The 15,599-nt window shown below is 35.2% G+C and overlaps 2 protein-coding genes across 3 annotated transcripts; one reads left to right on the top strand and one right to left on the bottom strand.

Annotated features, from left to right (window-relative positions):
- The first annotated feature begins 194 nt into the window (after positions 1-194).
- Positions 195-4,419, top strand: LOC109058815 (dolichol kinase-like). Its single transcript, XM_019076007.2, has 2 exons — positions 195-313; positions 2,191-4,419. The coding sequence occupies exon 2, from the start codon at positions 2,322-2,324 to the stop codon at positions 3,894-3,896; it is 1,575 nt and encodes a 524-aa protein (XP_018931552.1). The 5' UTR covers positions 195-313; positions 2,191-2,321; the 3' UTR covers positions 3,897-4,419.
- A 1,834-nt stretch (positions 4,420-6,253) lies between these two features.
- Positions 6,254-12,393, bottom strand: LOC109047346 (phytanoyl-CoA dioxygenase domain-containing protein 1). Of its 2 annotated transcripts, none has more exons than XM_042778577.1 (11): positions 12,225-12,393; positions 10,989-11,147; positions 10,663-10,738; positions 10,540-10,587; positions 10,364-10,419; positions 9,146-9,208; positions 9,023-9,044; positions 8,818-8,946; positions 8,593-8,709; positions 6,609-6,735; positions 6,254-6,523 (listed from the first exon to the last, which is right to left on the bottom strand). In XM_042778577.1, the coding sequence occupies exons 1-11, from the start codon at positions 12,255-12,257 to the stop codon at positions 6,478-6,480; spliced, it is 876 nt and encodes a 291-aa protein (XP_042634511.1). In that variant the 5' UTR covers positions 12,258-12,393; the 3' UTR covers positions 6,254-6,477. The 2 variants fall into 2 exon arrangements, with proteins under 2 accessions (XP_042634511.1, XP_042634512.1); XM_042778578.1 differs by lacking the exon at positions 12,225-12,393 and adding an exon at positions 11,599-11,797.
- Positions 12,394-15,599: the final 3,206 nt, after the last annotated feature.

Below are 15,599 nucleotides of genomic sequence, written 5' to 3'. Positions count from 1 at the left end.
ACACAAACGAGCGCGCTCCTATCACATGACTTAATGGAATCATAAAATACATATAGATTCATAAAATACGTATTTTAATACATATTCATATTTTTAAATGTAAATATTAAAACGATCAAATAATAATAAAAAAAATCTGAACTAAAATAACTTTGTTTTGACGTTAGACACGTGATCATTCTGACACCACGTGACCCGGTTGTCCGGTATGGCCGCTCCCACCGAGCAGCTGATCGTACAAAGCACGAGTCACGGCGAAACATTGGGAATATTCTTTTGTTCGAGAGCCACGCGTTAATTCGCCAAAAAAAGGGTAAGATGTAAGGTTTATTTTTTTTTGTTGTTATGGTTTTATTTACTGTGCAGGGTGTTTAATGAACAGCTAGTGTTGCAGTGAATGAACTCTCATTTCTAAGTAACAAAACCCTATACAACAACAACAACATAAAACATCAGCGTTGCGTTTGGACTTGGATTATATTTAAATTTTAAGACTGACAATCAAATATATGTATAACTTGTGTGCAGCTGCATGTATTAATAAGCTTATGTGCTTGAAAATAATTCCGGTGTGTGTAACAGTGACAAGCAATTTTTATGCATAATATTTTAAGTATTTCAGTTGTGTGTAACAGTGACAAGCAATTTTTATGCATAATAATACATTTACGTTATTTACACAATTATATAATTTCTTAGTAATATATAAGTAATATAAATAGTAAAAAAGTAATATAAATGTATTTTCTGAATACCCAGAAATTGTATTGAATAAGGATGTTAAAAATAATATTTTATGTCTAATAATACAATTATGTTCTTAACACGATTATATAATTTGTGTTAAAATAAATAATATAAATGCATTTTATGAATACCCAGAAGTTGTGTTGAATAAGGTTGTGTTAAAATAATATTTTCTAATGTAATATAATACAAAAGTTTTTTTATTGTTATACTTTTGTATTTTATTTACAGATTTCATATGATTAATTATTTATTACATGATTTAAATACATTTTTTCAGAGTACTTATAAAATATTTATATTATATACACATTCATGTTATTGTTTTTGATAGATTATTTCTGGGTGCTTAAAAAACCCTAATATTTTAAACACTAATATTAGTGATACAGGCCAGGTTTTCTCTATTATTCGTATATTTATATATATATATATATATATTATATATATATATATATATATTATTATTATTATTATTATTATTATTATTATTATTATTATTATTATTATTAATCACTGTTATGCCAGAGCATCCAGCCTTTAAAAGCAGATCGTTTTAGTTTCGCTGACAAAGTGACACTGTCTTTTCATAATTTACCATGTTTAGAGATCGCTGGTGTTGGCTGTTCAGCAGTGCCAAAGTTCACAGTGTCTAGAGTTCAAACGCTGTTGAGAAATTAGATCGCTGGTGTTGGCTGCTGTTGAGAAATTTGCAGTGAGAGAATATAAGCTCTCTCAAAACCTACTTAGCTCCCTATGAAGCATTTTTAGGGATGTTTGAATATGTCTATTGATCCAAAAATGCTAAGTAGGTTTTGAGACACAGCCTGTCTGTAGGTGTCATCACAATAACATTGAGTAAATTAATTTCTTTCTTTCAGAATTTTTACCATGATATTGAGTGATGACTGATGCTGTACCATGGTAGAGTTTTAGTATCAGATAATAGCATAGTGTTACCATATAATGATATTTATATCCATATACTCCAAGATACTTAAAATAGCACTATGAAATTGCCACGGTATATTTGCAAAAAAAAAAAAAAAAAAAACAGATTGATATTGCTAAAGTACATATTCATAATAATCATGTACCATTTTGAAAAAATAAAAATAAAAATACCTTTTTTCCCCTTAGTTTTTGCTTATTTTAGTTTATTATACGTTTTTGTTTGGAGAAAATTCTAAAAGTTAGAGAAAATATTTTATCATTATTAATTGTTGTTTATTTTAGATTGTTTTTGTGTGAAGAAAAATTCAAAAAGTAAAAGAAAATATTTTATAATAAAATTGTTTATTGTAGTTTATCATGTGTTTTTGTGTGGAGAAAATGCTAAAAGCGAGAGAAAATATTTTATATTAAATTATTTTTATTCAAATATATGTATGTTTACAGTTTTATGGTTTGTGTCTAATGATAATTTGATGCGTCTCTTCCAAGGTCTATTTTGCCGTGTGCAGGAGGGCGAGAAGTGGACGATGCTTGTGTGTTCACCGGGAACTTTCTGACAGACTACCATATTTAAAGTCTCTCATTCCTGGAAACCTTTGTCACTCATACACCCTACGATCATGCAGCTGGATCCCGTGCTGGTTGAATCCGGCGTGGTGTTCGGCGTGGTGATTTGTGTTCACTATGCCGTGTGGAACCAGCTGTCCTGGTGTTGCATCGCTCTGGCCGTCCAGGCTTTTTACGTGCAGCACAAATGGGATCGGCTCATTCGGACCGGCGCCGCCGTGTTCCAGTTCCGGCCTTCAGCCAACAGCGGCGTGTTACCGGCCAGCATGGTGCTGCCTCTGCTGGGACTGGCTTTGAGGGGGCGCTGCATCGCTGTGGGGAACGTTTACATGGAGAGATTCGCAATGGTCATAACAGTGATCGGTATGATGTTGGCGCTCTTCCTATCGCTCATCGCGTTGGGAATCACACGCCCGGTGCCCACAAACACCTGTGTTATAGCCGGCATCGCTGGCAGCGCCATTCTGTACACAGTCAAGCAAACGCTAACAGTCTCCGAGGTGATTGAAGTCTTGGAGGTGTTGCTTATTTTTGTGTATTTAAGCTTAATTCTCTTGTACCTCCTCCCACGCTGCTTCACTCCCGGCGAAGCCCTCCTCATCCTCGGCGGGATCAGTTTCATCATCAACCAGCTCATCAAACGCTCTCTGGCCTCGTCCGGGAACGCGAACGCCGACCCGCTCGCGTATTTCCTCCCGGTCGCCGTGTTAGGCTTAGTGCTGCTGGGAATCTTCTTCGCCGTGCTTTTCGTATTCATGGAATCGGAAACCTGGTCAGCATCCCTTTTCTTCCACACCATGACGGTCGTTTTGGGATTGGGCCTATTGGTTCCTTGGCTTACCCTGCTCACGCAGCATCACCCCATCACCTGGCTGATACATTTCATCACCGAAACCAACACTCGCCTTTGGCTGATCGGATTCTGGGCCGCTTTGTTGCTTCTAGCAGTTGGCGTTGTGATGCATCAAAATAGTCATCGCTCAGCCGGAAGCAAGAAGCACCAAGCATCGACGGCCGTGCGAAAGTACTTCCACCTCCTAACCGTGCTTACCTTCGCACCTGGACTCGCTCTAGACCGTCCTCTTCTCCAGCTAGCCTCGGTCGTATGCCTCTCAGCGCTTTTGTTCTTCGAATTCGTCCGCTATTTCCGCATCCGACCACTCGGGCCACCCTTGAGACACCTTCTTACTTTATTCCTGGATGAGAGAGACTCAGGACCGCTTATTCTCACCCACATCTACCTTCTCCTCGGCGTCGCCCTTCCAGTCTGGTTCACGCCTGCATCCTGCACCCCTAAAGGAGGCCTAGGGGGCGCCGGTGGCCTGGTGCCCTACGCCGGTGTGTTGGCAGTAGGGGTCGGTGACACCGTGGCATCCGTTTTCGGCAGCGCGGTCGGCGAGGTCCGCTGGCCCGGCACTAAGAAAACCTTCGAGGGCACGGCGACCTCCGTCTTCGCTCAGATCATCGCCGTGGTGGTGTTCCTCATCGCTGACAGCAGTATAAACCTGAACGCCAGCTACTCGTGGGTCGTGGGCTCAATCACAATGGTGGCCATGCTGGAGGCGTATACTTTGCAGATAGACAACCTGCTGCTCCCTCTGTACCTCTACATCCTCCTGCTGCTATGAGAACAGACCCATCACAGATGATACCATTATGCCAATGCACAGATATTAACAGCATTAAATCCATACGGTACAGCCTGTGTATTGTGAGTTTGGAAAGCAGAATGCAATAATGAAACATAATTAGAGTGTTTATGAACCTTGTACAGTGAATAGAAATGCACTGATATTTATTCAAGAATAAACAGTTTCTTGTGGTATTAGAGTAAAACAAACTAGAAAACTACTTGATATTGTAAACGACATACAAAATGGCACAAAACAAATGTCTGACGGTGAAATTCACACATGACAACTATGTTTGAAAACCGAGTTTGGTGCCAATGTTGGCAGCTTTAAAGGGATATTCCATCCAAAAAATGATCAAACCCATATGCATTTCTTTCTTCGGCCAAACACAGAACATAGAACACAGGTTTCAGATCCCATTGACTTCCATAGTATTTATTTTCCTTACTATGGGAGCCAGAACAGAATCCTTTTTAAATTTTCAAGGTTTACAGGTGATAATTATGTTGTTTTGAGCGTTTATTTTATTTTTTTGTCTTATCCTCAAAGAAAGCTCTGAAGTCTTGAGTTGCTGTTAATATTTCATTCGCTCAAATCCTCTCACTCCAGTGTAAATGACAGGGATTGAGTTGCACATTATTAAAAAAAGAAATGGAAAATGTAACGCCCTTTAACAATGTCTGCACTTGCTGATAAACACGTGAACACACATCTTGGATGCAAACACTGAAGGAAGGGCACAGTCTACATTTTGTGTATTTTATTTAAATGAATCTCATGGAAAAAATGTCTGTCTTTATTTTTTATTTTCCATAAAGCTGCTTTCCAACAAAATGTCTTGTACAAATTGAATTGAATTGAACATCAATACGAAATTTTCTGATACATTTCTACAATTTTAAAATGTAAAAAAAATAAAAAATAATAATAATTACTGTAATGCAATATATATTTAATATTTTAAGTATTACATTATTATATTCATTTTAAATTATTAAATTTTATAGTTTAACAGAGTACCATTTTATATATATATATATATATAGATATATATATATATATATATATATATATATATATTTGGTAACTTTAATACTATTATATTTAATTAAACCTTTAGGTATATTAAAAACAGTGTTAATATTTTGCATTACAATAATTAGAATTATTTATTTATTTATTTTACATGACCCTTGACATGTTTTATCAGATTCACCCATTTTATGCAATTGTAATTTATCCTTTCAGTCTTTTATTACAGCATATATCCATCACTTGAGCCATCGAAGAACACCATTGTATTTCTATTGTATAACAAAAATACTCAAATATAATTTTGATGCTATCAGTAGGATCTGCCTTTTTGTTCAATGCAGTACGAAGGACTGGTAGCATAGCTTGTCGCCTTAAAAAGTGTTTTGTATTCTGAATCTCTCAATGCTATCAGTGGTTCGTCTGCATGGGTCTGTGTGTAGGAGGCAGTAGATATTAATGTACAGATCACTATCTTGTAAATGCATGTATGCAATTCAGCTGTTGTGTCTTTACTCTGATCAAGATTGCGTAAATTATGTGTTTATACTTTAATTTATTCATGATATTTAACCGAGGCCTTTTTTTTGTTGCTATTGGTGTTGTGTTGAGGATATTACATGGACGGTTGTCACGGGAACTGTGGTCAATCACCTGTTTGGTTTGCAGTGCATTCTGGGACATTTAAAATTGACACTCGACATTTGCATGACACTCTTGTTTAAGTGTAAACTAGTTTTTAATCTACCTGGCAATTGTATTAAAATGTGTTACTTTATGGTCCATATTTTGACATTGGAATATGACAAAGATTGTTGGATTTTTATTTTGTAAATTATAATTTTAATGGTTTGCGTATTTACAGAAAATACTTTTTGTTCAAATAACTGCTTTTACTTTGCATCAAAAGACCAGTTTTTAAAACAAGTCACCCAGCATGAAACAATAATATAAATAACTTTTTATACTATTGTTGGGAAAAAAAAAAATAGTTGGAACTTTTTCTATGTTGAATATCATGTTTTATTATCTTTATTGAAGTTGTTTTATTCAGAAATGTCTGTAAATATGATTTTTCAGATTTTCCTGTCCGGTTGATTGACATGAGAACTGCAGTTTGGTCATTTATTTTCTTCCTCTGGAAATCCAGATTATTCTTATTATCAAATGTTCATACCCTTTCTATATTGTGTTAATTTTGTTGGGTACACAGAGAATGTTGCGTTAAAGGAAATAAACTGAATTTCTAATAAAACTTAATGTTTCTCGTTTTCTAAAATATTAAAGGTCGGAAGTCAGATTATAAATAATAAACACTCTTTGGTTTAAAAAAAAAATAGCCTTTTATTAAAAGCCACTGTTGTGGTTGTAGATAAAACATACAGCTGATTCAAAATGATTAGCATTTTATGGTAAGAAAGATGTTTTTGGTCCATTTACAAAACTTTGATTGTTGGTCCAGACATTAAAAAGGCTGATAGTCACGTGACTGTCCTGATATCTCTTGAGCGTTATCAGGCCTGTTTTAGTGTTATTTCTGTCTTTAGGTGTAGAGGGACGGGAAGGGCAGCTCTTCTGTTGGTTGTAGCCTGAGACACAAAAACAGATTCACTTTACAAACCAGCCTTTATCCAATACGCATGTCCTGCATTACCCAGCATGCACTGTTCTTACCAGTTCTCAGGACTCCAGATGGTGTTTTGAGACTCCATGATGTGAAAGGTGTAAACGTGGCGTGAGGCGTCAGATGTGTTTGCAGCGCTGCGGTGGACGACTTCACCGTGAATCAGAACCGCTCCACCTACAGTACCAAAAACATTTGACAAAAGTGATCAAAAACACCATAATAATATATATATATATATATACACTGTTGTTTGAGAGTTTGATTTTGTTAAAAAGAGATTAATATTTTTATACAGCAAGGATGCATTCAATTGATAAAAAGTGACAGTACAGACATTTATGTTGTAAAATATTTGTTTCAAATAAATGCTTTTCTTTCGAACTTTCTTTTCATCAGATAGATGAAGCAGCACAACTTTAGCAGACTTCAGATTGGCAGCAGTGGTTTTTTTGGATGCACCATGCACACCGTGGTTGTTGTTCAGTGTTCTCCTGATGATGGACTCATGAACATTAACATTAGCCAATGTGAGAAAGGCCTTTAGTTGCTTAGATGTTTGCCTGGAGTCCTTCGCAACCTCACAGACTATTACATGTCTTGCTTTTGGAGTGATCTTTGTTGTCTGACCACTCCTGGGGAGGGTAACGGTCTTGAATTTCCTCCATTTGTACACAATCTGTCTGACTGTGGATTGGAGTCCAAACTCTTAAGAGATGGATTTGTAACCTTTTTCAGCCTGATGAGCAACGGCAACTCTTCTTTTTTTTGAGGTCCTCAGAGATCTCATTTGTTTGTGCCATGATACACTTCCACAAACATGACCAAACTTTGATAGATCCCTGTTCTTTCAATAAAAAATCCTAATCCTAGAGATTCACACACTTTTGCAGCTCACAGATATGTAATATTGAATCATTTTCCTGAATAAATAAATGACAAAGTACATATTTTCAATTAATTTGTTTGATTGGGTTCTCTTGTCAAATTTGATGACAAATCTGACCATCTTTTATTATATCTATGCAGAAATATATAAAATTCTAAAGGGTTCACAAACTTTCAAGCAGCAGTGTATATATATATATATATATAGATATATAGATATATATATATATATATATATATATATATATATATATATTATATATATATATATATATATATATACACACACATAAAACATACATACACTAAACTAATATTAATTATTATTAATTTTTCCATTTCTGCATTTTGCAATTCAGTATAACTATTTCCATTTCTGCAATTTTTCCTTTTTTTATTTTTAAGTTTTTTTTTTTGTTATTTTTATATTTTTTTTATATTTTTATTTATATTTTTGTTATATTTATATTTTTTTTTATTTTTGGTCTGTATATTTATTTATATTGATATCACATCCAAAATAAAAAGTTTTGTTTACATAATATATGTGTGTATACTGTGTATATTTATTATGTATATATAAATACACACACATGCATGTATCTAGATTTAAGAAGAATATGTTATGTGTATATATTAAATATATTTATATATAATATAAAATATAAGAATATAAATATATAAATGTATATACATGAAATATTTTCTAAATATATAATTTATGTGTGTGTATTTATATATACATAATAAATATACCCTGTACACATACATATATTATGTAAACAAAACATTTATTTTGGATGTGATTAATCGTGATTAATCATTTGACAGCCCTAATATATATATATATATATATATATATATATCTGGGTGTGTGTGTGTATATGTGTGTGTGTGTGATATATATATAGTGTGTGTGTGTGTGTGTATACATACACACACACACACTAATTCAAAATATTAATACTAATACACATATACATTAACACTACATAAATACATGTACTTATATAGACAGACTAATATAACTAAAATATTCCTCTAATAGTATTACTAATGTTAGGCAGCTTATATTACTTCTGGTACAAGTAGTTTCACACCGTGAACTGCAAAAAACTAAAACGCAAAGATACTGCTTCAATTCACCTTTTTTAACAGGAACGGGAATGAAGAGCTTGTCGTCGTGAATCTTCTCTCTGCCGATGAAATCAGTCAGAGGAAACGTGCCTTTAGGTGTCCGCACCATTTGTCTGGTAATCCCATCTAACACACACGAAAAGAGCCACACAAACGCATTCTCAATGCAAAATTCAGCTTCACTCAATTAGCATGCATTCACCAGTGCCATAAAAGGCCATGAATCTGCCTAACCGTTGTGTGATCCCGGTATGAACCACAGACAGCCGTTCTCCAGCGTAGCATCTTCCAGAGCGATCCACACGCCAATCACTCTTCCCAGAGGCTGCGTGTACAGGAAGGTGGCGTCTTGGTGAGGGGTCACTGAAGTCACAGATCAAAGGTCAACCATATGTTTTTGTACTGCATTCTTATTGGTTAAAGACGGGGCGGGTCTTACCTTCTCCACCAATCCCTGGTTGCTGTTGACAGATCAGTCACAGAAGAGGAGAGTGATTAAATATATACCCATACAATGTGTGTCATCATCATTATATAAGCACGCAGGACATATGAACTGTACCTTAAAGATGTACATACTCTGCAGGATCACTGGATATATCAGGCCGAGTTTCTTAACCAGGTTCTGCAGAGAGGAAACACACACATTATGACAAACTGAAGTTGTATTCAAATTGGCATAATAAAAAGAGTAAAGTATATTTGGGATGGTTTTTTTCTTTCTGAGATCAAGATGATTAAACAGTGGATTGCTTAGCTTGAAATCAAACTGGTCTATGTCAGTGTATTATTTATACACTATCACAGTACTAATAATATATATATATATATATATATATATAGAAAATAAAAAAAGTATAAAAATGACAAAAGCACATGGAAAACTTACTTAAAATTATATATATATATTTTAAGTAAGTTTTCATGTGCTTTTGTCATTTTTATTACTTTTTTTATTTCTATATATATATATATATATATATATTATTATTAGTACTGTGATAGTATATAAATATATAGCTATATAGAAATATAAAAAAAGACTAAAACTAAAATGAAAACTAAAACTATACCTTAAATAAAAACTGATTAAAGCATATAGAAATAAAAAAAGTAATAAAAATGACAAAAGCACATGAAACTACTTACTTAAAATTATATATATATATAATTTTAAGTAAGTTTTCATGTGCTTTTGTCATTTTTATTACTTTTAGGTATTTCTATATGCTTTAATCATTTTTATTTAAGGTATAGTTTAGTTTTCATTTTTAGTTTTAGTCCTTTTTTTATATTTCTACTATATAGCTTTAAGTTTTATTTCAATTCTAGATTTAGCATAAATATTTTAAATTAATTTTTAAATTGAATTTAGAATTAATTTTTTATATTTTCAGTTTTCATTTTAGTCATTTTGTCTATTTTTGTAAATTTGTTTTTGTCATTTTTATTATTTATATTTCTATATAGATTTAATTCAATTTGTAATTAATTTTATTACTTCAACTTATTTTCATTTTAAGTTTTTTAATCTAAAATCTAAAAAGTTAAAATCTAATGTTTATATTTTATTTCATTTCAGCTTTTTTTTTCAAATACCGAAATGTTTTTTAATAGTTTTAGTTTAGTTAACAATAGCAACACTGGTCTGGTTTGTCTGATATTAAAAATGTTTTAAAGTTTCTCATAAATCTTCCAGTTAAATCAAATGAGTTTTTGAAACAACTGTTTACAAGGAGACCACAGTTTACATTTGTTTACATGGAGGTTCGGTCATTACCTGAACTTTGGGTGAGTGGGTGACCGCTTTAAACAGCGGCTCATAAGCGTGGAGAGCTGTGGGAAAGATAAAACAAATACTTAGGAGCAAAAGAATAAAATATGATGAATGATAAATGACAGGTTATGTTTAAACGTGACTGAATTATATGAAGAGCTATTTTCTTAAATACCCACCATGTCCGATTTTATTCAAGGAATGTTCTTTTGGCACGATGAACTCTCCTGAGAACGCAACAGTCTCATTATTAGATGAATTAGATCTCTCAACATGACAAACAAAGCAACTTAACTACAAACCTTTATCATCAAACACTCCTTTCTCAAAGAAGAAACGGATCTTGTCTCCACTTGTGATGAAATAGTCTGCATTTCCCTGGATAAACGCCAAAAATGAACATGATTTGACTGCTCTAACCAGTTCTGAGTCTACTTGGATTTACAAGGGACATCGTTTCAGTTACGACAGGGTTTGTAACTAATCAAGGTAACTTTATTTACCTGCATCTTTACCCAGAAACATTTGGTTGCATGTGGACAGTAAAGCACAGAAGAACGTTTATGATGACACTGCTGTAAATGCTTGCTGGTGATGCATTCTGGGTATTCATCTGGAAGGATTATACCTGTTTTTTAAGCTGCTCGTCGTGGTCAGTGGAGAACTGTGTCCTGCAGTGTTCAGGAACGTCCATCTGCTCAGTGATCTCACTCATACGGTCCCGTAAAGCATCACACTCCTCTGGGGACAGAAGGCCGTCCAGCACCAGATAGCCCTCATCCCGGTACTGCACAACAACAACATTGCCCTTCCTGAGTCTGACATCACAACAAGTACCATTATTGCACATGTACCATGGTAGTGGCATGGTATTCTTTGTAAACTGCATGTAATACCAGTTATTCAGATTCACGTTATGTTTAAATGTACAGTGGTATTTCCAGCACAAGTAAGTCTGCTTCATCTGGAAAGCATCCGCTGTGTACAAACATCTATAGGACGTCAGCTTTACATACAATCTTAATTTAGAAACATCTTAAAGACATCTTCTAAACGTCTATTTGACATATAATAGAAAACGTCCTATAGATGTATTGCAGATGAGAAAACAAACACTCGTCTTGCAGATATCTATCTAAAAAAAACTTAAGGTGTTTTGGGGAGAAAATTCTTAAAAATTGGCTTAGGTATATGTAATTGCGAATAGGTTGGAGTAAAATACAGATTCAGTAACTTACGTTTTGCTGTCACATGATCGGTGATTCAGAAAAGTGACTACTACAGAGCGCCATTCAAATCTCGTTTTTGTTGTTTTGTTATTTATTTACTTAAAGAGTTTAAATCTGTTCATTTTAAATGATTAATTCCTGATATACAAGCTTTAAATCCGTCCCATTAACTTTACAAATTGTAGACTAAAATGCATTATCCAAGTAATCCAAAAAGACTGATTAGTCCTTCGTTAACAGCGCTGAGAAAAGTAACAGATGTCCCATGACAAACAAGTCTAGACCCCCTCGTCCCGGCCAATAGGAAACGAGTTCCATTCCTGCAGGCCCCGCCCATTTCCACGCGCCTCTTATTATGCCACAATCCATTCTACTAGCAAATTACGCAACAGACTTCAAATTTAGATAAAAGTTATCATACGTGCTATCACGATTTTGTGCATATTTTTAAATTCTTTGCTAGGAATACACGAGGCGCTGATTTATGAAAACATTTATTACGCAGCAAAACGATGCAATATAACAGCACTGAAATGCCTTGTACTCGTAAATCTGCGTTTTTCAGCGTGTGCATAAAAAACACGATATCTTTCGCATTTAAGAGTTGTGATAGCAATTTAGATGGCGTTTCTTACCTTTTGCACGTCTTGATCTGTCAAAACATCCATGCTGATGAAGACAGACTGAGAAGAAGGCTATAAGAGGAAGTCTGTCCCATCCAAATCTCTCTCTCTCAACAACAACCACGTGGTTGCCTCACGTCAAATACGATTAAAGTGTAACCTTGGTGATGCATTAATTGGATTTTGAACGGTAACTCTTTCATTTCATTGCAAAAAACTCAAATGTGTCGTCATTGAGGGTTCAGGTGAACCTAAGTGGTAAACATGTGCTTCCAGTAAACTTGATTTCAGATAAAGAGTGAACACAGGTCAGCCTCTGTTCCTGCAGAGGATGGAAATCAGTTTATCTGGCAGTATTACATGCAAGATTGCATGTAATGTAGAGGGTATTGAAGACGATTTCAAAACAGATTCAAGCTTTGGACAATGTATCTGGGTTTAATCAATATCTTTATTCACTTTTATAATGTTGGTCAAAATTTATCATCTACGTGAATGGTCTAATCATTAATACTTTTTCTGGGATTGTGTCTTTTTCTGGGATTCACATCCCACATGAATAGTATGACAGATTTAGTTATTGTCAGTGCATTATAAAACATATTAATGAACTAATACAGTGTGTGCAAACTCCATTTCTGAATCAGTCTCTGTTTTGATCTTCAAACAAAAGGCATGAGAAATTTAAACTTTAAATTATACATAAATGTTTTGGAACCAACTAAAAGCAAAAAATGCACTTAAAACGTAATGTTTTAAAAGCACTTAAATTTATGTGACTTTTTTCTAGCAGCTGTTGTTTTTAATAATGTGAATATGTAATGCCTATTATGCTTGTGTCATTGTATAAATAAATAATAATAAAATCAATTGTATGAAGAAAAAACAACAACTTTTATTTATATAAAATAAGTAGTACTTTTATGGTGCATTTTGTCTGTTTACCTGCAGGGGGCGCCTGTGTCCCACAGACTGTCAACATGAAGCCTTTGTTCTCAGAGCCTTTACCACTGAGGATAAGGAGGAAGCGACAGCTAGTAGAGATGATAATCTAGCAGTTTGGTTGTTTGCATTAAGTAACAAACATAAGTCTGATCTCAAATGAGCTCTACATCAGAACTTTAGAGAGCCAAACAGTAACAGTTCCGACCCCTTATATTTGACAAATACTAAACAATTCACTGAGTGTTGCACACATTTGAACGTGACAAAAGTTAACAGAATTCCAGTTAACGGGACAGTGGTTCTCCATTAACACTTTCTTGTCTTTAGAAATTTATGATGGCTGTGCAACATTCAGACTTGCTGACTTTCATGTATACAGTGTTTGAAGACGTTTCAAGTGCATACTAACTTAAGAGTTTGTAGTTTGGTTTAACTGGCTGCCATCTGGTTGGAAGTGACCATTACTTCACTGACAGAGAACGAGAGAGAGAGTGAATGGGAGCTCATGTGGCATCTGTGCCTTTGGAAATAAATCCTCTGCAGCTGTGAGAGCAGACCCGTCGCTGGCTGATGAGTTAAACTCTTTCTACGGCCGCTTTGAACGCAACCGAGGCAGCTCGAGTAATCCTGCACTCTTCTCTCACGCACATTGACAGCAGCAATGGGAACTATGTAAGGCAACTATAGCTCAGCTTCTGTGCTTTAGTTTGCTTTTGGTTTGTTTCCAAACTCATGGACCTCGGCCTGAATTCTTCACTCTGCAACTGGATTCTTGATTTTTCTCAACGTCGGACTTAATTTTTTGATATTAGGCCAGATCACCTCCAGCTCCATCACCCTGAACGTGGGAGCCCCTCAGGGCTGTGTCCTGAGTCCCCTGCTCTACTCTCTCTACACACATGACTGTGTGTCTTCCCACAGCTCCACATCTATTATCAAATTTGCTGATGATACTGTGGTCTGGGCCTCATTTCCAACAATAATGAAGCAGCATACTTGGATGAGATAGAGAAACTCACATCATGGTGCCAGGACAATTGTCTCTCTCTGAATGTGAGCAAAACTAAAGAGCTGATTGCTGACTTCAGGAAGAGACAGCAGCAGCCCTATACTCCTCTTATGATCAGCGGGACCCCTGTGGAGAGGGTGAGCAGCTTCAAGTGCCTCGGTGTAAACATCTCCGAGGACCTGACTGGTCTACCCACATTCAAACTCAGGTTAATAAAGCCAGGCAAAGACTGTACCATCTGCGACAGCTGAGAAAATTCAGGGTTTGGCCAGCAATCCTGAAAACTTTCTATTCAGGTGCCCATAGAAAGTGTTTTTGACTCAGTGTATCTCAGTGTGGTATGGGAACAGCTCCAGTCAGGACTGTAAAGCCCTGCAGAGAGTTGTGCGCTTAGCTGAGCGCATCTCAGGGTCTGCTCTCCCATCGCTGCAGGACATCTACCTCAAACGCTGCAAAAGCAGAGCTGTTAAAATCATCAAGGACTCAAACCACCCCAGTAACCATCTTTTCACTTTGCTGCCATCTGGTAAGCACTTCCATAGCCTGATGGCAAAAACTGAGGACTCAAAACCAGCCTCTTAACATCTTCATGTCTCCACTTAATAACAAGATATTCATCATTCTCTACCTCATACTGACAGTGTCACAACCTGTTTGCACATTCGCCTCTTGCACATTCCTGTGTAATCGTAATAGTTAAGATTACAGTAGATACTCTTTCGTGCACATTTTATTTTCTATTCTATATTTAATTCTACAGTATACTTTTTATCATACTTATATTTTTATTGTTTACTTTTATTTCATTTTTTCATACCTATATTTATGTATATTTTCATCTGTGTTGTATTCTTTAATAATTGCACTGTCCATGGAGCGGACCTGACTCACGTTTCACTGCTGGTTATATATGATCTATATAATCGTGTATGTGATGAATAAAAATCTTGAATCTTGAAGACCCAGTGTTCACTGACACAGGGTGTGTGTGTGTGTGTGTGTGTGTGTGGTGTGTGTGTGTGTGTGTGGTGCTTAACCTATGTGTCTACTATGTCTACTTTTTCAGAAAACAATGCCATACAAGGCTATGACTTTATTTTATGAAAACGATTTTAAACTTGGTCACATTAATTGATACATTTGATAGTGTTTAGTGCATAATGCAATATGAATTTTATGACTAAATCTACTTTAAAATGTTAGTTTTTAATCAGAATCAGGCAATTTGTATATATCAAATCAACATTATATTTAAAGGAAAGGAATATTTAAGGGTTCACCTGAAAATGAAAATTAACTGAAAATGCGCTCACCCTCAGGACATCATAGGTGTTGTTGGGTTTTTTTTTTTCTTTATGATTTGTTGGAGTGATGCATTGTTGCAACACTTGCTCACCAGTGGATCCTCTGCAGTGAATGGGTGCCGTCAGAAT

This window comes from Cyprinus carpio, chromosome A21 (genome assembly GCF_018340385.1).
Source record: "Cyprinus carpio isolate SPL01 chromosome A21, ASM1834038v1, whole genome shotgun sequence".
In the NCBI taxonomy this organism is placed as follows: domain Eukaryota; kingdom Metazoa; phylum Chordata; class Actinopteri; order Cypriniformes; family Cyprinidae; genus Cyprinus; species Cyprinus carpio.
This window is presented reverse-complemented; position numbering and strand designations above follow the sequence as displayed.

What these genes read in the sequence shown, in the direction of transcription:
- LOC109047346 (XM_042778577.1), bottom strand. Translation starts at nt 12,257, where the DNA reads ATGGATGTTTTGACAGATCAAGACGTGCAAAAG. An exon ending in AGAGTATGTACATCTTTAAG is followed by an intron (nt 9,045 to 9,145) that starts GTACAGTTCATA and finishes ATCTGTCAACAG; the next exon opens with CAACCAGGGATTGGTGGAGA. An exon ending in ATCTGGAGTCCTGAGAACTG is followed by an intron (nt 6,524 to 6,608) that starts GTAAGAACAGTG and finishes TTTGTGTCTCAG; the next exon opens with GCTACAACCAACAGAAGAGC.
- LOC109058815 (XM_019076007.2), top strand. Translation starts at nt 2,322, where the DNA reads ATGCAGCTGGATCCCGTGCTGGTTGAATCCGGCGTGGTGTTCGGCGTG.